At 39.8% G+C, this 26,887-nt stretch overlaps 1 protein-coding gene across 1 annotated transcript; it reads right to left on the bottom strand.

Annotated features, from left to right (window-relative positions):
* Nucleotides 1-11,750: 11,750 nt before the first annotated feature.
* Nucleotides 11,751-19,813, bottom strand: C6H14orf132 (chromosome 6 C14orf132 homolog). Its single transcript, XM_058806866.1, is given in 1 exon segment — nt 11,751-19,813. A coding segment is annotated over 1 exon segment (279 nt). The 3' UTR covers nt 11,751-19,534.
* Between the last annotated feature and the right edge of the window lie 7,074 nt (nt 19,814-26,887).

The raw sequence follows: 26,887 nt of genomic DNA, 5'->3' as shown, positions 1-26,887 counted from the left end.
CTAATATTTCACCAGCTGATGTTTTGATGTATTATTTCACCAGCTCATATTTTGAAGTATTCTAAGTGTTATTTATCACTAAATTGAAGAGTCAAGTTTTTTTAATCCTGATGCAGTCCAGACCTCTCTGTGCTGCCAGGAAACAGGGCTGCTTGGTTAGGGAGCAGCACACAGGGAGCAGAGGAAACAACTGACCCCACCTCTGCTTTCCCCAGGCTCTGGCATGGCCCCAGGCCTCTTCCCCTGGGCAAGGGATATTGTAACAGGGGAGGGGTGTTTGTCACTCTCTCTGGGTGTTTGTCACTATCTCTGGCAGAACAGGGCTGCGGCCTGAGGCAGGTGAGGTGATTTGTGTGCGTGTGGCAGGCCAGACACAGGGTGTGACCATCTGCCAGGGACAATGTGCAGCAGCAGGTTGGGCACAGAAGCCAAGCACCAGGGAGGTGATGGCCTCCTCCTCACCCCCACAGGGACGTGAGCTCAAGGTCATCCTTTACATGCGAAATAAAAGCACTGCAAACACAACTTCCTGTCTGCAGTACTTGAAGTGAGTGAATAGCACTGCAAGTTACATTCTTTTTCATAAATTTGTCTAAGTATAATTTGTAAAGGAAGAACCAAACAGCTGGTAACTCATTTCTCATTTTCATGATGTACTTATGTCGTTGAGGGTCAGTGGTGTCTGAAACTTGCACAAAGCAGGCACAAATGTGCCCTGCTGGTGACCACCCTCATGATGCTCACTGATTATTTCAGCTCACACACCAGCAGGGCTGACCAGCCCATTTCTTAGTGCAGCCCAGCACATCTGCTCCTGGTTGTGAGATATGGTGGTGGCTCTGTGGGCAGTCCTGTCCCACTTACCCTCCCCTGACCTCCACTCAGTGAAGAATTTCCCTGCTGGAGGACACCTTTTGGATAATATGCAGTTGTGGTATTCAGCTCCTTTGCTTCTTCCTCATCCAGGTTTAGCATGGAGGATTACACCAGGCTATGCTGCAGTGTCTGACCTGTTGTGAGCAATTTAGTCTGCAGATTTTGTCCCCAGCTGTAAGGTATGTAAGGCTAACTGGTACTCTGGCCAAATCTTTTCTTTTGACAAGCAGTTTATTAAGGAGCGCAAAAATTGCTCAACAAATTTTATTAGCATCAGAATTTGCATTGGTAACAATGAAGAAGCCTCAGTCTGTACTAGAATTTTATAGAAAGATTTTTATCTCTGGGCTCAGACTTTTAGGGACTCATACATGTCTAAACTCTGTTCCTAAGAAAAATATTTTTATCTCAGCTTTCATTCTCAAAATATGTGGGGACCTAAGTAGTCTTTTGGGCAGTTCCATCCATACAATTAGGCACACTCAAAATTCCTTGGGCTGAAGACTTTCCCAGAACAGGCATTTCATCTATGCTAACAAAATGGTTTTTTTCATTTGGAGGGACCCTCATTCAACATGGCCAAAGTTTCACCGTATAAACATGGGGAACTTAAGCAGAGACTTTCTGGGAAATTTGGTGACAAAACAAATCAAAGCCTTTTAACAAAATTATAGAATTCTTTAAAAAGAAGCTAAAAATAAGCATTCATTTAATATATTAATATATTTATATATTTATTAATACATTTATTGACATATTTACACTAATAAATATATGATATGATATGATATGATATGATATGATATGATATGATATGATATATAATATAATATATATTATATATAATATATATGATATATATGATATATATTATATACATTATATATTATATTTTATATATTTTATATATTATATATTATATATTATATATATTATATATTATAATTGTATTATGAATTTTATAAAATTAATAAAATAAATATGTATTAATGAATTTATACATTTATATATTTATTTAATGTATTAATATATTTAATTTCCTGTTCTTCGATAGCTGTGACCTCCACCATCACCACAGAGTGTTCTCTTGGAGCTTTTCATTACATCACTATGCCGGCTTTGAAAAACTGTTTGCCAACTCTCTTGTTGTTTAAAATATGATGAAAACCTTGATCACTTTTTCCTCCCAGGCAGAGGCATGGCTTGTGAAGCAGTGTATAAACAGGGGGATTCAATGTCTGCAAGGCCAAGGGCTCCCAGCACCCAGACTGCCCCTGCCTCTCTGGCAGACCAAACTTCCTCTCAGTCTGCCTTCAGCACAGACCTGAAGAACAATTGTCATTATTGCTCCCCTCCCTCATATTGCTGCACTTCTAAATACTGCATTGCTATTGTGTGATTCTCCAGTTTCCTCCATGCTATTGAATTCTATTTTCTGTTACAAAGTTAGGACAAGACTGAGTGTTTATTTTCAGAAATCCAGCCCCAGAGGAAACAATTCTGATTTTCCTCTTTTTGGCCATCTGTCTTGCTGATAATTTGTTGTGTTGCAGACAAAACTTATTTTTAACTAATTCTGAGCTGCAGCATTTGGCTTTGTTGCCCCGCACTGTTTTGCCTGTTTCATGATAATTTTCCAAGATGTTTCTGCAAAGTCAAGTTCCTACAGTAAATATCTCTCTGAAGAAGCTTGTCTCCCATTTCACTTCAGTTACACTTGACACTAAGCAAAAAGTCTCAGATTTATCATTGAGGGTGGAAATGGCAGTCTTGCTGACTCTGATATTGCAATTTTTTTAATTTCATTTTTTTATGCCCAACATATTTAATCACAGAATCATATGATTGTTTGGGTTTGAAAGGGACATTAAAGAATATTTATTTCCAACCTTCCTGCCATAAGCAGGGGCACCTTCCACTAGATCAGGTTGCTCAAAGCTCCATTCAGCTTGGCCCTGAACTTCCAGAGACTTGGCATCCAAAATTTTGAGCAACCTCTGCCAGTGCCTCACCATCCTCACAGGAAAGAATTTTTTCCTAGCGTCTAATCTAATCTAAACCTACACTCTTTCAGTTTAGAGCCATTACCTCTCATCCCCTATCTGCCCCTGTAAAAAGTCCCTTTCCTGCTTTCTTGTAGGTCCCTCTTTAGGGAGTGGAAAGTGCAGTAAGGTCTCTCTGGAGTCTTCTCCAGGCTGAACAACCCCAACTCTCTCAATCTGTCTTCATAGGAGAGGTGATGGAAATGAAAAGAATGACAATGAAAACAAAAACCAGCCCTGAACCAATGAACAAGAGATCCCAAAGCATAGAGTCTTCTTACTCTTTTTGAGATTTTAGAATAGATTATTTCATTTGGAAGGGACCTAAAATTGAAGGTTTGTTGTGGAATGCTGTAGATTTAAGGAAAAGCAAATAAAAACCCCCAGATGCCTCAAAGTGGCTCTCAACATCTACAATGATCACTATAGATTTAAGATAAGAGCTTCTACTCACTGAGTTAAGATTCTGATGCTTCCTGAATGGTGACTCCCAAACTGTAGAATGAAACCTCACACATAGGGACCAAAATTAAAAGTAAACATCATGTAAGAAGGTGACAAAAACTCCCTTGCAAACAGCAACTCCCCACCCCCTAAAAAAACCCCCAAAACAAAGAAACTGAAAGCAAATGTAAGATTTGTTAACAAACAAAAAACAGAAGATGCACTGAGTATATTTTTAAAAGAAAATTTTAAAAGCAAGGAAAAAGTTTGATCAGAAATATAATGTCCACTAAGGTGCTATTTCTTTTGATGGGAAACACCAGAAAGAGGAAACCTTTTATTTTTATTTCTTGCCCTAGTGAGTCAGGATATCACTCATGGAAAAGTGGGAAAGCAGTGTCAAATAGTGGTGACAGGAAACATAACAGCAGCAAATTTCTTTCAAGGCCCACTGATCTTGGGGTGGGTTGTTTCAAAAATCTGAAGTGACTGAAGGACAATATGCATCTATTTGTGAGCCAAGCAGCAGTTCTCATATCCTTAGGCAGACAATTTTCCTCCCATTACCTTCAGGGATGTAGGTTTCCATACCAAAGGAGAAAAAGTATTAGCAGGATGTGAGATTCACTCTTTTAATATGTTGATTCAAAAGGGGAAAGCTGAGTCACTATTCTGGGAATAGAAACATTTACAGGTATCATGGCAATGCAAAAGGGGAAGATTTCCTAATTTCCCTGGGTTTTGAGCTTGCTAAAGAATAACTTGGGAGAATCCTTTTCCCCTCAGTCATGCACTTAGAAATTTTCTGGGTGGTATGTGAAATAAAGGGTCTGACTTTGAGCTTCCTGTTAGTGGCCCTAATCAAGAAGGACCCTGCTGAAGCCAGCATTGCACTGGGTACAATAATTTGAAATGTGTGTGGAGAAGATGAATAAGATTATCTTTTTCAGCAGATATTATCTGCTGAAAATATTGCTCAATTTGCTCCGATCAGTAGATTATGATGCTGTTTTGAATAATATAAACCAAATTCTCATGTCCTTGCTTTCAATGATTCCCAGCAAACTACAAAGGAAGCCATTGAAAAGAACTTTTCTGTGTTTCTAAACTGCACAAGAGAGGAAAGCTTCAAGGCTGTATTATAGACATTCAATAATATTTCAAAGGAATCCTTAAAAGGATTCCAAAGCTAGAGGACACTGTTATTATTTTACTGGATCTTGTATATAAATAGAGCACAAATTTCCAAACAGTGCCGAATCTTTTCCGTAAGTGAGTGACATTTGTTGAGCAGGAATAGCTTTTCAAAGCAACACTGAGTTGAAAAATGAATCTAGGAGAAGAAAAGCAGTATATTTTTGTTTCAATATCTATTTCAAGTCTGTGATTCATCTCTACACAACTAACATGACTGTATCCTAGGGGACAGGATAAAGCAAGCAGTGAGGGGGGTGGCGAGTGCCTTCTGTGAATTCCTCATGTAGTGGTGAACAGATGGGATATAAATCATGTTTTCATAGCCTATAAAGAAAAAGACTCATCAGTCACTGCAACTGTGATGTGATATAAAGATTAGTTCATGATAGATAATGCAGCATTCCAGCAGAGTGTTCTAATGCTGTCTCAAGGCTAAAATATTACATTGCACACTGTTTGTTACAGATATGACAGAAGGGAAATACTTTGGTTACAATTATCTCAAAGCTACTGGTCTCTCAAACAAGATAGGAAAAATATCACTTTAGATTTAGATTGTGCAGTCTAGATGGTTTTCATTAGGAATAAAACTTCAATCTCATGTCTCAGCTTTGCAGCTGTCCAGGGAAACCCATGTACTTTTCCAGGGTCAAATAATCTTTGAAGAATGGAAGGCGTTTGTGGTGTGTGCAGTAACATAACTTAAAGAAGACAGGAGAGAAAAAAGAAGGTAAGTAAATAGCATTATAGAATGAAAATAATTTTTATAAATTGTAATGTGTTGAGGTAATATTGTAGGTCAAGGGAAAAAAGGAACATGGATAGCCTTGCATCTGGAAAATTCAGCATTAGAGGCTTAGAAGCTGCTCTTTCTTGGAAGCAGTTAAGGATTTGCCTCTGATTTCATAGCAAAGAAGAAATACCATTTCTAACTTCTATCAGTACCTCATAGCCAAGTTAACTTGTTTCTCAGACTAAGGAACTGGAGATAGAGACACTGCAAGGTTTACATGCAATGGAATTTTGCAAATGAAAATCCAACAATCAGAAGAATTACTTCAGTCCTCATTAGAACAAGACATTTTTTACAGTTTCCTTTCAGAAATCTCCCTTAGTTTCTTTAAATTCCACTTACAGAAACCATGATGCCATCCTCTGACAGCCTGACAGATTGCACTAAGCCAATTAAATTAAACAAAACCATTGCACAGACACTAAAATATGTTACCCCAAAACCTTATTGTCTTGAATCTTATTATTAGAAAGATTTCCATCTTGAACAGGCAACATTGTTATAAATGATACAGTTTACTGGAAAAAAAACATACAGCTCAATATCCTAACAGTGATAGAAATCAAACCAGTTGTGAAGATGTACTGATTTTTAATGAATTTCATATATAAGTATAAATCTATATAGTGTAATCTAAAATATATAGTATAAATCTATCAAGAGATAAGACTTAGGCATCCAAGTGGCTTCAAAAAAGTTCCATAATAAAGCTAAGTTTCTGAATTCTGTCATCAGTGTATCCCTCTTAAAAAATCACAATCGACCAACCAAAAAGAACGCCAAAGCTCCAAATTCCCCAAAACTTCAAAATGTAAAACCTTTATATCTCTCCTGGAAGCTAACCTGGGAACTCTCCAAATATTTGTGGGTTCTTGAAGCTGTCTTTGGGATGCCACCCAAGGGAAAGCTCTTCTGATGATCCCAAGTGTGCAGCTTGTGTTCCACGAATGACAGATTTAATCTGTGAGATTCAGTGCACCATAGAACTAATCAACCATGAAAAACTAAGGTACTATATTCTTTCTCCTTCCTTCTCCTCCCCCAGCAATGTCCAGCATCCATTGGTCAGAGTGAGCACTTACCTGACTGTGGAGGAGAAAGCTCAGATTCCCCTTCTGCACATGGGGAGGCAAACACTGATGTTTCTGAGGCCAAGGCTGCACTCACTGAGCTGTAGAATACTGTTTGCTATACTCCCATCTTAGTGCTTAGGCCCTAAAGAGAGATTAATTGGACAAGAGAGCAAATCCAAGTGTTTTAGTGGTTAGGAAACTCAGCTGGGAGTAGGCAAGTCAAACTATTTCTCCAATTGCATATTTTAAGAGGGATTAGACAAAAAGCACTAATATGCAGTTTTACAGACAGAGTTTATTAATGCAGCTGCTGTGATCATTTCAAATTTCCTAGAAAATGATGTGCAGCTGATGAATAGACAACTGAAGTTATTTAAAGGTTTTCATGTCTTCTCCTAGCCAGTTTTTTTCTATAGTGGTGAGTGGGATGGATGCTAACTCTTCAATAGCTCCCCTGAGATGAAGTGAGGATCAAAATCAGAAGGAGGCAGAGAAGGTGAGAGCTATTTTGCATGAAAAATCTTATTGCCTTCAAATATCCCCAGCCAAGTGATTACACTCTTCAAGTTGGTCAGGAGAGAGAAATCTCAAAATGACACTGTGGTAACCAGTAAGACCAGCTAAGAATTTTTCAGCTGACTTGGCCTCAAGTTTCAAGAAATGCTTCAGAAATTATTACATTTTTCATTTAACCTGAGCTGTTAACCATATAGGTCCTATCATTATCTGAACCTATGCTGCCAAAAATTTCAGCTGCAAAAACTTCAAGGTGAACAAGTAATAATCAGTCTTTAAGTTGCATTAGTTTTCACAGTGGAGACTTGAGATATTAATTCTGGCAGTTTTTCAGTGAAATCTTAACGCTGATGTGAGGCAAACACATCAGGATAAACTATCATGGTTGTAGGTATGCTAAATAAAGTGCGAGAAATGTGTGCAATGACATGATACTTAGCTGGTTATGAAAATACAATCTTATTTTACAATCTTTGTTATGAAAAACTTGCAACATGAAGTGGGAGATGCATGAGGAATGGGAAGTGAAGTCCCTTGGAAGGTGCAGTCCATCGGTGGTGTCCAGAGGGTAAGTCAAAGTCATGGCCAAGTCGCTCTTGCCATTGAAGCATCAGTCACAGGATTGCTCCTGGACTTGTCAGAGTTGCCCTTCCAGCAGCCTACAAAAAGTACAGTCTATCCTTCAAGGGGACAGTCAGAATAAAGCCTCCAGGCAAAATCTGCCTTTCTGTGCCCAGAAACTGTCTAGGGTTTTTTAGTGGGTTTTTCCCCCCACCCTGTTTGTATTTCTTTTGTTTTCTTTTGTGTTTTGAGCTGGCTTGTTTGTTTTTTCCTCATTAAATCTTGCTATTATGCTATTATTTTGTAACTGGGATGTGCATGGAATAGGCAATTGACAGCTGCAGTACAGGAAAAAGACTCCTGATATTTGGATTTTTAATTTCCAGTTGTGGAATGGCCCTACATTCTAGTTCTGATTATCTGATGTGATAGCATTTTCCATGGCTTGTATTATAGCACGGAGGAAATAGTCAAGTGGCTTGAGAGACATTATCCTCATTTCTATGTCAAATTCGCTTTGCTGTTTTTGCTTTGATGGGGATTTTTGGTGCTGCTTTATTTTAATATAAAACATTGTTCCACCACTTGATTTAACAGATATTCTTTTCCTGCAGTCATTTCCTGTTAAAATGGATGTGCTACAATGGAAGTCTCTTACCAGGCAGGTTTGAAGGAGGCACTTCCTATTTCCCTGGAGTGAGTCATGGGGTTTTGTCACAGACGTCTTTTGTGAAAAATCCTTTCTTTAGGATTTTTCCCTCTTCTGGGAAGCTGCGGCCCCAGAAAGAGAATGTAAACAATGGTTATCAGCTGCTGTGAAATGCAACATGTGCACCTGTGATTGGCCCATGTTCCATGTGTACAATTAAGGGCCAATCAAAGACTGAGCTCTCTCTGGGAGAATCAGAGAGAGCTCCCTTGTTGATTCATTCCTTTTCTATTCTTAGCTTAGCAGCTTCTGAACTTTTCTCTCTATTCCTTTTAGTATAGTCTTAATGTATTATATATCATAAAATAATAAATGCAGCCTTCTGATCACAGAGTCAAGATTCTCGTCTATCTCTTCACCCCTGAGGAACGCTTGCAAGCCCGGCAACAGGGTTTATGTGGGCAGGGAAGATGGGGTGACCTCCAGGCAAGTCCCAGGCCAGCTGTGAGAGGCTGCCCAGTGTCTGCCCTCGCACAGCCCCAGCCAGGAGCCAGCACTGAGCCCTCACTGCCAGCCCCGGGCTGCACACAAACCCACAGCTCCTCAGCAGAGCAGCCCTGCTGGGCTTTTGTGAGCACTTGTGACAATTTCCTGTGCTGATCAGATAATCAGTCAGTTCAGAAGCAGAACTTTGTAGATCCCTAATTAATTTGTTCATGGTGCATCAGGTTTCTGAGACAGCTCTTCCCTTCTTAGCAAGAATTAAAGCAGAGGAAGTACAGAAGCACTGAGGATTGCTGTCAAGCTATAAAGTACGGATGGTTCTCATCTAACTTAAATCAGCCTCACTGCAGAAAGCATTCTTAACTGGGCACTTGAACACACATTAAAACACATCCCAGGAGCTGTTTTTATCACAGAACAGATAATGGATTATAAAAAATACAGCATAATTTGACACAGTGTGCTGTTCACATACTGATATATTTAAAAATTGCTTCAGTGGCAAGATTATATTGAAAATTTTAGCATGTGAACATCCAAAGCTGTTTGCAGTTATGATGTCCCATTGTACTGCACTAAAAATGCTCTGATTCTTGTCATATCAGAGGTCTCAATGTCTTATAATCAAAGCTAAACAAAGCTATTCTGAAATAGGACAAAATGTTGTTAAGTTTTATGTTTATTTATTTTGTTTTTTCACATTTAGAATATATTTTTTCCCAAAATTGCTTGAAGAACAGAAATTCTCGATTGTGATTGGAAGATGAAAAAATTAAGGATTCATCTAGAATATCCTCAGAAGCGAGGCAAGGGGGACAACAACTTTAAGAATTGAGTCCTACATATCCTTGAACATTAAAGAAATAGGAAGGTGAGGAAAATTCTTACAAGGTCAAAGTTTGAGTTTGATTTTAGGAAAGTCCAGTCAAGATGTACTTCAAAAGATAGGACTTGCCTGAAACAAAATCAAGTAAACAGTAAGCAGAAATTATTAGGGAAGGTTGCACAGAGGACAGAAATGAGTTTAGCTAAGAGCAGCTGGTGTGGTCACAAAAATTATTTTAAAAACAAAGAAGCATGAGACTTTCAAGGGAATGAGTGGGTGCTTAGATTTACCCAAAGGTGAAAGAAATAAGTACTTTGTAAGTATTTTGTTTCCATCAGCTGTTATTGTAGAGGACTTTGAGGTATATTTACTCAGTCTTTTCAAGAAATAAATATTGATAAGGATCAAAAGAGATTGGGTATTCACACTAGGTAAGAAATGAAAGAGTAGAGAGATTTAAAAAAATAAATTAAAAGCACCAGGTGCTTGGAAGAAGAGCTGAGCTGCTAAGAAAATAGAACTCTGTTTAAAATAGTTCGCTACACTGAAGGCCCTGGGAATTATAAATCATTTACCTATCCCTTACCTATCCTTTAAGGAGTCACTAGGGAAATTCAGAGAGCAGTAAACCTTTTTTTCTATACCCAACCAACATCTGTTGGCATCAAAACTTTGTAATTCCCAACAGAAATCACAAAAAAATCTCCATAAAAGGAGTGTCTTTCTTGCCTCTAATGAGCAAGGATTGTCTGAATATATAAGGGAAATACAGGAATTATTTGATCTCATGGATTCAGAATCACAAGGTCTGTCTTTACAAAATGTGCTACAAATTTTGTGGGTGATTTGCTTAGGTCAGAACAATGCCTTTGCAAGCAATAGCAAAAGGCAAGCTCCTGTTTGAATCCAATGTTTCTGTTAAGACAGGAGGCAGGGGAATAGATAGCAGGTTGTTTATAGAAGAGCTTCACCTATACCCAGGTAAGATATGTGCCTGCTGCAGTTAAAGCCATCTGGTCTGATTTGAATTAACTATTTTTATCCTAAAGAAAACTGTAATGTAGCATTAGACACAGCAAAATATGTCAGTTGAAATGCCACAGTGGACAGGCTCTCTTGGGCTAAAAGAATGATGTTCTCTGTTAGTCTCACCACAGAGCAATTTGCATTAGCAGGCAGCTTGTTTATATTGATAATGCTGTGCAAAAACAGTGCTGGCAATTTCAATTGGTTTTATCAGTCTGAACACACATAGCTGGATTTTTAAATTACTGTTGAACAGAACATTCTCTTCCATTTCTAGATTATACTCATTTCTCAATACTTTGCAGAATTCAGAAATGAACAGAAATGTGACTTGCATGATTCCATAGTTGCAATGGAAAAATGAATTATAATTAGATACTGCTGTAGTGTAGCAATTACACTGCCCTACATTCTGATGGGTGAATTCTGGAATATGTAATGTTGCAAAGTTGATAAAGAATGGGACGAGATAAAACATGCCTTTTATTTTTAGTTTTATTTTTAAATGTATTTTTGTGAGACTTCCTATCAGGATTGGTTTATGCATCTTCACAAACCGAGTTTGCTACATTCAAAGGTAAATAATTTTTTTATTTTAAGTTGTGCTTAAGAGGTCCCTTAGCATGTCCTTTTGCCATTCTTTCAGCAGATCTAACTCAACCTGCCTCATTGAATCCCTTTAGGAGAATCATAAGGAAAGGCCCATAATAATCTGTATGCTGCATTGCATTAGCAAAGCCAAATGTTTTCCTTTTTTCCTACTGCCACTATCTGCCTTGGTGAGGCTTGCTGGACATCCTGCAGCAAGGTCTGGTGCCCCCTTTAATTCCCCAGAAGCCTTTGGTCAGGATTTTGGGGCCACAGCCACAAAGGCCCCTGCACAGCTCTGGGGGTCAGGATGGCCAAGCTCAGCTGGGGAGAGAATGGGCAGACAGCAGCTCATGGGGTAAGGCATTCTGAGCTAATGTTTGAAGAAAACAAGACTTTTTTTGGGCTCCCAGATGTGTTGAAGCACTTCTTGGACTTTGAGAGCTGGTAAATACATTTCTATATAAATAGCCACAGTGCTATTCCATGCCATTCAATAGAGATCATTTCCCAAGGGTACCAAATCATGCAGATTTCTAAATTGTAAGAAATAACTAGTGTCAGACTACCACTGGAGGTAATAATCAAATAATGCAATTCCAGACTTCTAACTACTGTCAAGTGAACTGAGAACAAAATGAAAAATCACACACCATTATCAATTTGAAGAACTTTATCCAAAACCACAATTTCCATCTGATATTAACAAAACTTGTCATTTTCACCATAGTAAAGGAATGAACCAGTACTAAGTACACATATAGTGAAAGCAGTCAATAAGTGGAAATGAACATATCAGGAGCTTAAAAGAATACATTTCTCTTAACTAAACTTGCTAATTACAGTAAACTTGGAGAAAGCAGAGGGCATTTTTAAAGTTGTTTTTGTCTTTACAGATAGAGCTCCACGATCCAAGAACAATGATTACAACAGTAAAGGTTTTTCTAGAAACCAACCCATGTATTACAAAAACAATACAGAGAATCCCTGCAAACCTGATAATGTACAAAACAGGATAGCAGAGAGAAAGCACAAGAGAATTAAATTGTTCAGGATTATTAAGAAAAAGTAACAGTGCATACTAAAGGGCTCCTGTAAAGCTGCTTTACATGAACTGAAGAATATAATTTCCATATGACTGTGATTTTGTGTGAAGCACAGATGCTTTCAGAAGTGTCACTATTTAGCTTTTTTTGGGAGAAAAAGCCCCAGATAATTAGGCAGTATTTGAGATAACTGAAAAACAAACGTAATAGGCTACCTCACAAAGCTAACAACCAGATTTATTTACATAAGCTTCACACTTCACTGAGACTTTGTGCTCCACTCCTTCTGAACTTCCAAACTTCAGAACTGGAAGAGGACTTACTTAGAGAAAGAACAAAGATTTCTCAGGTTGGGTGCTCATACTAGGAAAAAATAGTGCAACTGTTTGCTACGTTATGTACCCTTCCAGCATTTTTATCAAAATATTCAGACTTGGTTTTATTACCTTCTCATTTAAAAAAATACAGCATTCTGCTTTCTTTCTTGCTTTTGATTAAGAAATTACAGACATTTTTACATTTAAAATAAAAACCCCAGCAATCCACGGCTAGTCCTGCAAACTGATCCAGTGAAGCAGATGTCAGAAGTACAGCAGAAGTGTTATTAATGGAGTCGACTCCAGGTGGAGGCAAAGGTTCCTCTGGATGGAGCAGCGTGCAGGCTCAGGAACTTCAATCATCCTTATGAAGGCAGCAGCTGAGATGGGTTTTAGGCCTAGACTTGAAAGAGTTCAATGTTATTTGTTCATTGGTGGGAGTGAACTTCTCAGGAAATGCGATATCACTGTAATGGCTGCAGCTCAGGAAGCTCCCAGAACACCAGGCTGCAGAGCTCCCTCAGTTCTGGCAGAAGAATGTGCTTTCCTTTGGGTACAATGGCATTTCTAAATGTTCAATCTGGCTGTAGCAGCTTGGCTGTGTGTCTGAGAACTGCAGGTGTGATTAGATTTGAAATAGCTTAGCACATTGTGCCTGTTTTTCTTTTCTGAATAGGCTGCTCTTTAATGGCCCTGACCCCACAGTAAATCTCATGGAGCTTTTCTGTTCTCCTTAGGACCCACTCCCACTGCCCTCACCTGACCCCAAGAGCATTACCACTGATTCTGATCTGCTAACAAAACAAAGGACTTTGGATTGAGAAAAAGCTCAGGAAGTGCTGGCTGCAGAACAGTGCAGTGGATCCGTACAGTCTGAATTTTTGAAAGGTAACTTTGCATTGTATGGATACTGACAACACAGTTACCAAGCTTCACAGCCACATCTTGCCCTCTGCTTAGGGCAAACACTTTGTGATTTGCTAAGGCAGATAATGATTAAGATTTTCTCCCAGAAGAGGCCTTGTGTCACTGCTCCTTGCCCTCACTGTGGAAGGTCCTTTCTCATCACTAACCTTACTCTCAGAGGTCAGCCAAGGAGCTGGCTACAAAGGGCTGAAGAACACTGCTGGCTTCCAAATGCTCACATGCTCTGACACCAAGGAATGAAAAGAATACAGCAAAGACAAGGGGAGAAATAAAATGAAGGCACAGAGACTATGTAATGGTGGCAATGAGTTCAAAGAGATGGATGTGAGTTCAAGGGTAATATAGGGAGGAATGAGGAAGGATAGAGACTAAAGGATTGGGCAGTGACTTTGGAGACATTCTGTGATTCTCTTGCTTGTTTCTTTTCTCAGCATCTTTAAAGTCTGGATAATAGGAAAACTGAAGATTAAAATGAGTCAATGCTACTGTACGGATGATACTTGACTCATTAATGTTCCATGCTTAAGAAAATAGGGTTGGTTTTGCTTTTGCAGGACTAAGCAGAGCTTTAGGAGGTAACTCCTGTATGTATTCTACTAACACAGGAACATTTTAGAGTATTTTCTGCAACTGAAAATAGCAGCCTGGGAAAGACAGAATGGGTGGCACAAGCTCTTAAGAATTCCAGAAGAAGGGAGACTATTTGTGCTCACACAAAAGGGCCTTGCTACCAACAGCTCAAGTCTGCCTATGTCACTCAGGAAAAACTGCCTTAGGGACATGTCCTTGAGATGATTGTGACATGTTTGTCTTATCAGGGTTTTCTTTTCCAGTTCATGGCTGTGTTGGTGTAATTTCCAAACCAGCAGAAGTAGTTCTGCACGTTTCAGTGTAAATGCTCTAGGACAGGCCAGAATGAGATAAAATTGTCATACATTTTGTTCTGCAAAGGCAAATATTTCCCTGGAACTGCTTATGTAGGTAATAGGACACTTGCTTCTTTTATTTGTGCCTGAAGAACCACAAACTAAAATGGGACATGGCTGGTCCACAGCTGTTAGGAGCTCCCTACATGTCCAGAGAAGAGCATAGTGGTGACTTCATTTTCCCTGTTTTGTGCTGAAAAGAAGAGGTAAAAGGCAAAGATGGGTTATAAGAGGAAACACAAAAGGTGTCAGATTAAGGGCAGTAGAGACTTTAAGGTTCAGGATGCCTTGACTACTTTAGGATGTTCTCAGACAAGAGGTAAAGGGCTAAATGCATGTTAAACCACCCCTCTTTTGACCTTATGGTTACTGAACAATGTTCCAGGAACAATGCAGCTAACAGAATATTGATCTCTGGCTCTTCTGTGACTAGAACAAATGTGCTTGTTTCCCTGAGGATGAGCAGGCTGTGAGGGGAGGAGGGACAGGCTGTACCTGGAGGTTCAGCTCCCACTCAGCCCTGGCTGTGTGTCCAGGGAGCCAGCAGGGCTCAGAGGGACACAGCAGCAGATAATGAAGCACTCAGCCCTGCCCGTCATGGATTGTGGCTGACATTATCACCAGGGACCTCACTGCCCTTTCCTTCCTGCACATTAATCACATGAAATCCAATTCTCCAGAGCTCTGAATGTTCCAAAGGCACAGATGCATTTTGATCCGGGATTCTGATCTTTAGTCCATTTACCTCAAATGGAAATCACGCCTAAAAAGAGCAAATTTCCAGATTCTACTCTGTGATTAGCCACAGGAAACTCAGTCAAATTACTTTGGATAAATGGACAGTGCTACACGAAATTAATAACTCAGTGGCCTACAGAGAAATGTGAAAAGGATATTACCAACTGGAATTGCCTGAGTATAGCAAAATGAAAGCTTTTAATAATAGACAAAATACATAACAACCCAGAGACTAGAGACTCCTGTTTTCACTTGGTCCCAGACACAAAGGTGTATTTTTTTTTATGTTCAAAAGGTGTACAGGGCAAGACAATAATGGCTGGATGCTTCTATTCACTCTTGATTTGGGGCTGATTGTTACAGTCTGCTTAGCAGCTGGGTGGGATGCTGACTGCCTTCAAGTCCTATTGCAAGTGAGGATTTTGGAGCAGGGATCTCATTACTTCTGAGTTATCTATGACCTCATCTGCCCACGGAAAAGGCTAAATGCCGTTTTTGTAGCAGATGAGTCTCCCTGCTACTACTTTTGCATCCATTTCAAAATTGGTTTTTCAGCTTTGCAAGTGTGCTGACACAGAAATACAGGTTGTTAACGCTGTGGGCAAGCACAGACTCCTACTTGCAGATAAAAATATGATAGGAATAGCTCTAGTGGGTTTGCCCACTCAGTTCTCCTTTCTAATGTGCCATTGCACCCACCTGAATAATTGTTCAGCCTTTAGTCTCTTTGCTGTGGTGGCTGCACAGCTGCTGTGTCGAGCAGGTGGCTGCTTTGAGAAAAAAAATCCTTTAGAGGGAGTTTGATTATTTGGTATGTTGCCATAGATCTCTAGATCCATGGCTAAAAGGGAATTATTAGGGCACCCCAGTTTGTCTTCCTTGGCTCATTGATAACTTTGCAGGGCAAAGTTGCTTCTTGTGTTTGTATGATGAGGTTGCACAACAGAGCTGGAGGTGAAACACCCCTAGAGGTAGAGCATATAGAAAGTGGTTTGCTTCACCTCCCAGGGAATGAACTGCAGTAGGGATTTCCTAACTGCTATCTGTGCTAGACATTTTAAACTGAAGCACTTTTCAAGTGGAACCTTTTCTCAGGCTCATACATAAAGTGCTCAGCAAAGCACAGAACCCTGTTCTTTTAAAGAAAAGGCTTCAGAAAACAGCTCTGGGGAATGTGTCTGGGCTTGGCTTCTTCATCACTCCTCAGTGAGTGACATCAATTATCCAGCTCCTGGCTCCAAGGAACAGAGAAACTATAGTGGTCCAAGTCAAGCTGTGTTGAGAGTTCAAGAGGCAACATATTTCACAGGACCATAACTGTGAAACATCCTGCACTCAGCACTGCTCCATTCCCCTCTGCAGCTTCTCTGAACTTATTGATGAATTAGTCCCCTTTTTCAATGGTTTCATTTAAACCTCCACTAACCTCCCAGAAGAGACGAGTGGTTGTAGTGCACAAAGCCAGAACACAACATCCAGAAATGCAGTGTGCATATTGTCACTATCAAAGCAGAGCAGAGCTGGAACCAGCTCTGCAATTTGGGGATCTTCAATACACCTGACAATATTCCACACTCACATGCAGTATCCTTGTACCTGCATGCTAGAAGTAACTCTTCCTCCCAACACAGAAGCCATACAGTTAGTGTGCAGCTTAACTATGAGGCAGGAATTGCCTGCACTTGCTGCTTGTACCCAGCTTGCCATGTCACCCTGTCAAGCCAATTACTTAAATTAAAGTTTTGTCTGGCCCTTCTTGACAACACAGCCTCTAATAATGAAAATACGTATGATGATGATCTGGATGCAGGAGGTGGAACTCATTGTTTTCCAAGGCTCCTGCTATTACTATCAGTTTCACATGAAAGCAGGGCATTTTCTTGGGGAAAAGCAACACAGAAGTGTCACTTGGTTTCACTAGTAGAATAGTGGGTTTTTTTGCTGTTCCCTCTCTAATGCTTTTCTTCATGGTTGAAGAGTTTAGTCCAGTGCTCTGGGAGAGAGTTGCAAACATTGCTAATTGCACTAAGATTAATATTCTAGGAAATTTAAGCAAAGCACTCCACTGGCAAATTCATTAGGCAGCAGAATAATCCCACTGGGCAAGTACCATTGTGTCAAACTGGTTTTAGTCAAGGTGGAAATGTTTTGCTCTTTATGCCAAAATGCTTGCAGGATCTGGCCTAACTAGACAGCCTGCAGGAACAATGAAGACAAGTCCATGAATAACTGATACAATTACAAAGGCAACAGAACATCAGAAAATGGTTGGGGACAGTACATTACACTAAGCAACATTTTCACAGATCCTACATGTTTACACACCCGACCTTGTCCTGCTATATTCTTCATTGGAAACTTCTCTGCAGCTTTCCAACATCTTCCTTTCTGCTCAGCAAGAATATGGAGGGATGCAAAAACAAACAAGGTAGGTAATTTATGCAGCTCCTCTGCTTTTTGTTGTCCTGTGGCTATGAAGGAATCAATAGCTATTTTAGGAAATGAAAATAATAATATTTCTTTCATCCTTAAGACTACAGTTATTTTATTGGACAGAATTTGCTTTCTTTCCCTCTGATCTTCCAGAACTGGAGCTCTTAAACTTTTTCCCAGTATAGGTCTTGTCTGTCCTCAACCATCTTCACAAAATCCTGCCTCCAAATAGGGAAATAACAACACACACAGATGCTCATAATTGTTTTTCTCAGCCTCAAAATAACCTAATTTATTTTCTCCCCACTGCTAGCTCTGTTTGCATCTTTCCTAGCTTTAAAGGACAGTTCACAGAGAGGGAAAAATATACACAGTGACTGCTGAGTGGTTATAAAGACTGATTTGGGGCATGCTGCTTTGATTCAAGTAACTGTCCACCAAGCCCTGCAGGAAAATGGGTTTAAAGAGAAAAGTGGGAAATCCAAACCTCTCTATACATTCAGCAGCTCATAGCCCAGCCTCAAGCTCAGTAGCAGGCAAGTGTCAAAAATAGTCTCTGTTCCTGCAGACAAGGTTTCTGGAATTAGGGTATTAGCTGTATGAGACAGAAAACCTAGACAGTACATGCAGACATAGAAGAAGAATTTGTCTGCAGCTCTCAAAGTGCATACATTTTGTGTATTGTTGCTTAATTTTTATGGGGGTGAAGAAAGATTTCCAACAGTGGTGATTTTTTTTTTTTCTTCTCTCAAGATTTTACAATTTCTCAAGCAAGGAAGGCTACAGCTTGTCTCGAAAAGATACAGCTCTTGAAAATGAACTGCCCATGGAAAAAATGCAGTAAAAATGTTGCCTCTCAGTGGAACAAATCCAAAAGATAATCAGAGTCATTACCTAAAGCCAGTTATAAAAAAAATCTCGTCCAAGATCCTCGCCAGAACCCAGAGATATATTAATACTGAGATACAAGCACTTGCACATCTGACACTTATTACTTTTCTTGTGTTGTTTCTACCCCAGGACATACCTGACTCTTAAATTCACCCCTGCATAAGCACTGAAGTGACCAACCTTTCTTTCAATTCTATCTTTCTCATAGACATATTCACTATAAATTAGGCTATACAATTTTTCCATCATTCTTTCAGTACATCAATAACCTCATGAAAGCACATAGCTGCTGTAAGAAATCTGGATTGCAGTCCAGCGAGATGAGAAGTGTGGTATTAGGCTTTTGTTTCCTGGAAGGAATGCATATACAAACCACTGCAAACCAGTACCTCTAGACAGAAATGGGAACTTGTGCTGCTACTCTGTTTACCATTTTCTTTTCTGAAATTCAGAGCAGAGCAGCAGTAGTTGTGCCTCCTCCTGAAGAGCAGGCAGGTTCAGCATAAATGTATTGATTACCAGCTCCAGTTACTGAAACTGGAAGGCAGGTAACAGACAGCCTGCATCTGCCTGTCATGGCTGTGAGACTGATGATTTTGAGTACAGCCCAGGAGTCTGCAGCCATGCTGAAGACCCACACATGATGAACTTAGATTTCATCAGAACCGAGCCAATGCCAATGACTTGGTCCATCAAGGAAATTAAGATGTTCAGAAAACACAACTCGGAACAATTCCATATAACATTATACCACAGTAAAAAATGCACACACACAAAAAGAAAAGCTGACAAATTGCAGAAGAGCAGCTAGAAAAATCTACAGTAAAAAATAAGCACTTTCTATATAAATATCTCTCTGTATTTACTATACCCAAGTTGATCTCTCTTTTATTACATTTCTATACAAAACTGGTATTGGCTCTGTTCTCAAATAAAGCTCTCACCTCCACACAATTTGCATCCAAACTTTCTGCCATTAAGACTTAAGATGATTAACTTGCATTTCATTTCCATGACTGTGGCAGCACTTAATCAACAAAGTCTCTAGTTATATGTATTTATATAGATATACATGTATATATACACACATACATACATACATACACATGACAAATACTGTTGAAGATTTCCTTTCTTCCAGTGTTTGTAGTGACAGTCATCCTAGAAGGTGAAGGCATACACAACTCCCACAACCACAATATTTCCAATTGTTGCTATTATTGCAATCCATAACAATATGGCATCATTTGAAGAACGGGATGTCTCTTCTGGTGGATTCTGAATGGAAGAAGCTGCATGGACGTTGGCTGATGAGTTAAACAGGGAGTACTCTGTACTAAAGTCCTCGTTGGGTGAGTCCATAAAGGCTCCTCCCATAACAGGAAGCTGTGAAAAAAAACATGGCAGAATCAGACTGAAAGCTAATAGCTACTTTTGCATTGTCTCAAAGTCATTATCAAAGACTAACCATTAGCTAACTTGCAAAATTACTGAGATTTCATGTACATAGTGCTAACCTGTCAGGAACATCACAGACTATAATATTTCTCCCATTTCTGTTGGAATCACTATTATTGAAGAAAACCTGTATATAATACATGCACTATACAGAAGACCTCACATGCAGGCTTCAAGTCACCCTAAGTAACCATATGCATTTAGAAGAGATGTCCATATACACAAAGCACTCACATACCAGAATTTGAGTTGATAGCAAGAGGATTGTTTTGTGACTACAAGCAAAGGTATCATGTCACTGCAAGACATTGCACAAGCACAGAGAGGATCTGATGCAGAGAATTTGTGCTCCTCTTACGCATCACTCAGAAGCAAACTCTTGGTTTATGTGGAGATCATGTAAAAAGTTCTTACTGTAAAAGAGCTGGAGTGTACTCAGAACTTCACTTGCAAAACATAGCACTGCAACAATCCAGGATTTATAAATCAGTACAACTGAAAACTTCAAACTGGATTTTGAAAGGCTCCATCACAATGCAGTAAATAGCAGATTTCTAAAAGTTTTTCCACACCAGAAAATGTTCTGGGTAAGTTACTCAATACACTTTGCAAAAGATAAAGGAAGAAGAAACTGTTTAACCATGTCCTTTTACATGTTCCAGTTGTCTTTCCAACTTCATCCTAGATCACAACAGATATTCTTCAGGGTTCAAGAACTATTTTACTTTTACATAGTGGTATAAAATATGACATCCTTCTGCAAATGAATGGATTCTTCATTCAGGCAAGAGAAGGATACCTACTACAGTACAAAGACCATTTACAACTAAAAAAGGTTCACACAAAAGCTTTTTGCTTCTAGCCTTGTCCCTGGTATGTTTGGGAATGCAGAGCTGTAAGAATCTCCCCTGACTCACTGAGTGCAGGCTCCTAGGTCTAATGTAAGTATAGGATAATGTTTCAGAAAAAGCTGCAGAACATCTATTTCACATATCTATAAATGCTCAGAACACAGGTTTCTGAATACCCTGTAAAAAACCACGAGCAGTGGGGGTATGGAAAAGCCCAAGTTTCTGCAGTACTCTCTAACCAAACTCTGTCAGGACTGTAGCACACAGGTAGACCAAATCCACGGATTTATTGGATAAAAAAACCCAGAGTCATATGTCTAAATCTCTCTGCCAAAATTCCATCATGGCACAGATGATTGGTTTGATCTTGAGCAATGAGTAAAACCTAGACATCAGTGCATCTTACCTACATTTCCATGTGAGTCCAGGGCTTCAGGGAAAGCTGAAAACATCTGTGAATATTGTCCTTAAGAACCACCCTCACTGCAACACCAGCCAACCTTTCCTCCCTCACAGTGGTTTCCATGCTGCTGCTGTCATCCAAACTTTACACACAATCTCCTGTTTTACACGCTATGAGTAAGTGCCTTTGGGGTTTTGGTATTAATTTTCACCTTTCTCAACAGGGCTCTCTTCCACTCTAACTTCAGCACTACTGCTGAAGTCACCACAGCCTGTGAATAACAGAGGAACAAGCCTTGCCTTCACTCAGCCATATCACAGGAGGCTGCTACACCTTCAGCCCTAAACTGCCCTGTCAAATACTCACTGGGCTGAAAAATCATCTCTTTCAGCACCCTGTCCTTCCTCTCCTGCATCACATTTTGATTCCCTCAGCAACCTCTCCCTTTGGAACCAAACTACACCCATTCTGGCTGTGTGCAGCTGTGCTATGGAGGCTGCTGAAATGGACAGCATGTGAGGATAAACCACCTCTGCTCTCTATACTGGATGTAATCTACAGACAGCACCAAAGACTTTGATAGTCTGAGAATGAAGTAATTTTTTTTGCTTGCCATGCGTAACGTTTTAGAGAGACATAAAAGACAGACTCTTTTTCAAAGCTGACTGCTGAACAAATTTCATCTGTACTAGAAAATATCATGTCACATTCAAAATTAAACAGAGAATGATGAAAGACCACAGTGGATATGTCATGCTACCTAATCCACATTAAATAAAATTATCTTTGATATCAGATATGATTAGACAAAAGCAGTTTACAAGAAACCAAGCAGGAAATTGGAAAAGTAAAGTCTGATATGTTCTCCCTGCATCACAGATTTTTGCTGGCAATTTCAACACAGTGTGGTTTAAAAGAGAGCAAAAGCTTCCATTTCAAAATCCCAGCTTGATCTCTTGAATCCAATTCCACCGGCCTTTTTTTATGTCTTGGGATTTGATCAGGAAAGCATTTCTCAGTTTTATCAAAATTTCTTTTTATGTAGAGATTGCCATAAAAGGCAGCTCTGACTTCAAACAGAAGTGTATTTATGCAGCAATGATGCCATGTAACAGCTACAGAGACTCTAAATTAAGATCTCTGCTCCAAATGACAGGAATACATTTACCATACCAAAATGCTCAACCAGAGGTGCTTGCCTCCTTAACAAACCATTTTAAGGCTATCAGCATTTAGGGCAGTAAATTTTGCAAAATCTTTCAACTGAATCATCCCAAGTATAGAGGTACACACACATGTGCATGTACCCAATATGGTGGGAGGTCATAAACACAGTTCTGGTGATTGATACCTGGCTTTTGGGCCAAAAATTCTGTGCTCTCAAGGAGTTATTTGAAATGACAAGTTTCCACCCTGTTAGTTCCCCTGCTGCTGTCACAAAGGCAGGGAGCACCCATGTAGCAGCACAGCTACACAGCACGCTGTAAATTATGTCAAATCTGAATCTCCTTGTACTGTCTAAGGCACAAACAAGCTGTCTGCACCATCTGAGGGGAGCACATGGTGAAACAGCTCATCTGAATCTCTGAAAGGCTTGAGGTGACCTGGTGTAAAGGACTGACATTCAGCACCTGGCACAGGCTCTTTCTGTAAGACTGAATTCCAGTTTTTCTGTTTGTAGGTCAGTAGCACTTCACCACAAATCTGGAAATAAATCTTTCTGCCAATTTCCCATTTGCAAAAATCATCTCTTGCTAAATGTGCATTCCCCCTTCTGACTGCTCCAGCAGCCTCACATAAGAGCAGGAGGAACTGCCATATGGTGTCCGAGAGAAAGTCCATCTCCCTTGGGTGGGAGTGGCTCCAACAGTGGCCATAAATAGATGCTTAGGAGAGTAACAGCACAACAGGAGAAACATGTCTGATGCTACCCCTTCATAACTCACAGCCTCTGACTGTTTTCAGCTTAGGAAGTTCATAAGCCAGACACCATTGCTATGGACTTAATAACTTGCAAAGAATTTTGCTACCATGAACTTGTCCAGACTATATCTGACCTCATCTGAAGCTGAGCGTCCTTCTCAATCTGGCCTCTTGGTGCCACTTAACAGTCGGGGTTGCTCAGTGATTAGAGTCATGTAAATCATCCTTGGGAGATATGCCATCTCTCCACAGGAGAGAGGGATGATTAGTATCAGCGGCAATCTATCTTTTTGGTAGATTAAATTCAGTGAAATGAATCTCATCCTCAGTCTTTATGTCTTCATTCTCCCATAAGGTACAGTATCTTCCCTCTGCAGTCTTATTTGAGATTTTACTTATTTGAGACCTCCAGACCTGATACTAATGGGGGTTGTGAAGTGCTTGTAATTAACAGTAGGCTAAGGACAGAAACCTGCAATGCTCTCTGTGACTGCTCTACTTTTCTGCCTGTGCCTCTGCAAAGCAAATACATGCCAATTTACATCATCCAGAACCTTCACCCATGTCACAGCCATTACAGTGACCTGCAGTTTGTTTAGCCTCAGAGGGTATTTATAGTTCAGGCAAGGCTGCCACCCTCCCCAGGAGCACAGGGCAAAGGGTTAACTGGGAAACAGGACAGTGAGGGATAGGACAGGAGCAGACCAAGGGGTAGCCCTGTAGCACACTGTTTGGAAATAAAACTCCTTTCCTAGAGACTGTGTTGACATTGTTAAGGAGCAGTAATAGTACATTGCTTGCTAAATGGCTTCTGGGACTGGCAAAGAAAGAATTGAAATCATTAAATAGCAACAGGCAGAAAACCAAACAGCAAAATGTCAAGTGGTAATGAGAACACCCACTGTGCTGAATACCTCCCACTGGCATGCTCTGGGGTCACGAGGGGAGCAGCCCTTGAACAGCTCTGTGATGCACTTGTAGTTAGCAGAAAAATCCTATTTTATAACCAAAGTGATCCACAGGAATGAAAAACAGCATGTCAGGTACCAGTCACTGATGCTGTAAGTATGACAGCATTCTTAAGCAGCAGCATATAAAATCCATCCCTTAGTAATAATATTGTTCCATTTCTTTGAGAATCAGGTGTCTGACATTTTTTCATAGTCAGCTAGAGAATTGTGACACTTGGCTGCTGCCACCTTGTTGGGAACCCAGGTTAGGCATAGATACTTGAAAGCACAGCTGAATCTTCTAGTGAGAAACTAAGAAACCACAGCAGCACCTTTAACAGCTCTGCTGTACCTTTGCCCTGGTCTCCCCAAGCATCACTCCAGGAATGGGATGTTAACAGGTGAAGTGTCACCACAGCTCAGGTATTGTTTTGTAAAATCCATGTTGCTACTTCAGAATATCTAACTTTCCAGTGTTTCTTTTTTGTTAAATTTGAGATATCATCTTTTTACAAGATGGCATGATTTGAATACATAAAGCGAAATTATTATTTCCTTCTGCCCTGGTAGCACGTGATCACTGCAGTGCATATTTGTGTCTGAAAACATTCCACCTGCACTCATAAATTAATCTAACACAGTTGCTAAAGGCAGTAGCAATGTATAGGTTCACAAATTCATCATAACAACATCTTAATTCTTAAGCTCTTTTTAAATAAATGTTTTTTTACTAAAGAGACACCCCACATGACCAGTATTCTGCCCACAGTAATTCTGTCTCACAGAAAAATGCATATATAGTCTAATCTAAAGCACACACTGTAAATGAAGATGTGCTATTGGCTATTATTGATTTACAGGTAATATCTGGAGAACCAAGTTCTGTTCACTGTTTACCAGAATATCACCCTGCTGTTTAGAAAGCAGGCTGGGTGCACAGTGACAATCAGTACTTGTTCTATGTTCACTGCAAGTGGATCCTTTTGAACACATTAAACCTACACACAAAATTAACCACTGCCTAAGGCAATCCTCTTTAATTTAATTAAATATGTCTAATTCTGAAGAGGAAGAAAATGCTTTATGCACTTAGCTTCAAATTCTCATTTTAATTGATTCAGATTCCTGCTTCACCCTGAAATCACAGTCTTAGATTGACAAGCTTAGAAAAACCAGCTGCTTATTTTCAAAATACAGTTGTCAAAATGTTCACCCTACCAGTGGCAATGGAAAATTTTCACTCCTACATGGAGGCATCAGGATTTCACCTGTTATTTTAACCTTGTTAAAAACTTTCAATTTTATCAGTCTTGCTTTTCTTCCAATCCATTGTATTCCTAGGACCTGTGCATTACTTCCTTCACTGCTTTCCAATCCATGCTGGGCTAGATACAGGTCTTTCTCCTTGTAGCTTACAGCACTATTCAGAGTTGTTCCATACCAGCAGTATCTCAGATACTGGAGGTCTGAGCCTTGCTGTTCAATCACACACTCTAAGAGCTGCCTTGATCAACAGATGTCTGGATGTTTAGGAAGGAACAACCCAAGATGTTCCAAGATGCTGCAGCAGACACCAACTCTGAGTTTGCTTTTGGCTGTAAAACTGGTTTCCCTTAACTGAGGTATTCCCACAAGGAACTGAGCTCAGCTGGATCAGCTGGCCCTAAGCTACTGCTTTTATGAGCACAGGTCCTGGGCAGGCTGCAGCACCTCTCCGTGGAAAGTTCCCCTGCTGAATCAGCTGCAAAAAGCAGTGTAGACAAATGGCATGAAGACAAGTGAAATTTTCACTCTCATATTTCTGCATAGGTAGCATCCAAGATATCCTAATGATAAACATGCTGTGATTCCACTCCTGCAATTTACATCTGCCTAGGGCCTCGTTGAAATAGCTTTTTCATTTCAAAGAACCCTACTGCTCTTAAACTATTATTCTCGACCAACTGCTGCTGGATTTCATGTTCCAAGTGCATAAGACTGAGAACAAACAAAAGCCTTCTTAATAAAAAAGCTGACAGTAGCTGACAAGTCTCAAAAGAATACAGAGAAGTTTCTCATACCACCCCTGGTCCCAAAAGTTCCTCCTCTCTTTCCAGCCAATGTTAGCAATGATGCATCAAGGAAAAGAGCAAGTTTTGTCAGCATTGAACAAAAATTCAAATTTCTGTGAAGAAGCCACAACTCTAAGTCACACATAATTTATATTGTGAATCTGTATACCTGAAATTGGAGGGAATGGTGAATATAATGAAAGAATACAGAGCAGCCAAGCAGACTGCTTAAACTATCTGAATGTCTGTGGAACAACTAAAAAAGGAGCAGCACCAGCTGACCTTCTATATCTAAAATCCAACTGATGTCAATGTCCTATTGTGGACACCACAGTGGGGGAAAAGATGTCTGGCCCCCATGTACAGTTACAACTTTAATGCTTCCAGGAGAACATGAACATAAAAGAAAAATATATAAACAGAGGGAGCCTGAAAGGCAAGCATTTATCAAAATGGAAAACCTCAGTGGGAGGGTATAAAACTGACCATCAATGTTATCATCAGGAGGAACTATTAAAATCTGTTTACAATTTCCCAAAATGGAAAACCAGAGGACACTTCACATCATGTGTAGTCACACTGGGAAACTCGGGGAGAACAGGAATTCCTTTAGAGATAAGAGCAATTTGCAGAGTTGGAACAGTTGAACACAGAACATCATTCTGGAAGAGCTTCAAACAACAAGCCTCAGAGTTTTAACTCTACTAATACATGAAAAGAAACAGGTACTGATTATCTCACTGCTTCCAAAATTTTGGCATTGGTGACTTCAAAGCCAAACTGCAGGATTTAAGTGGACTTAATTGTCTCCTGTTTTGATCCAGGCTGGCAATTTCTTTCTGGCGTCAAGTTCCTCTGTTACAAAAACCACCTGAATT

This window comes from Ammospiza caudacuta, chromosome 6 (assembly GCF_027887145.1).
Source record: "Ammospiza caudacuta isolate bAmmCau1 chromosome 6, bAmmCau1.pri, whole genome shotgun sequence".
Lineage (NCBI taxonomy): Eukaryota > Metazoa > Chordata > Aves > Passeriformes > Passerellidae > Ammospiza > Ammospiza caudacuta.
The sequence above is the reverse complement of the archived record's forward strand: the minus strand, read 5'-3'. Positions and strand labels throughout refer to the sequence as shown.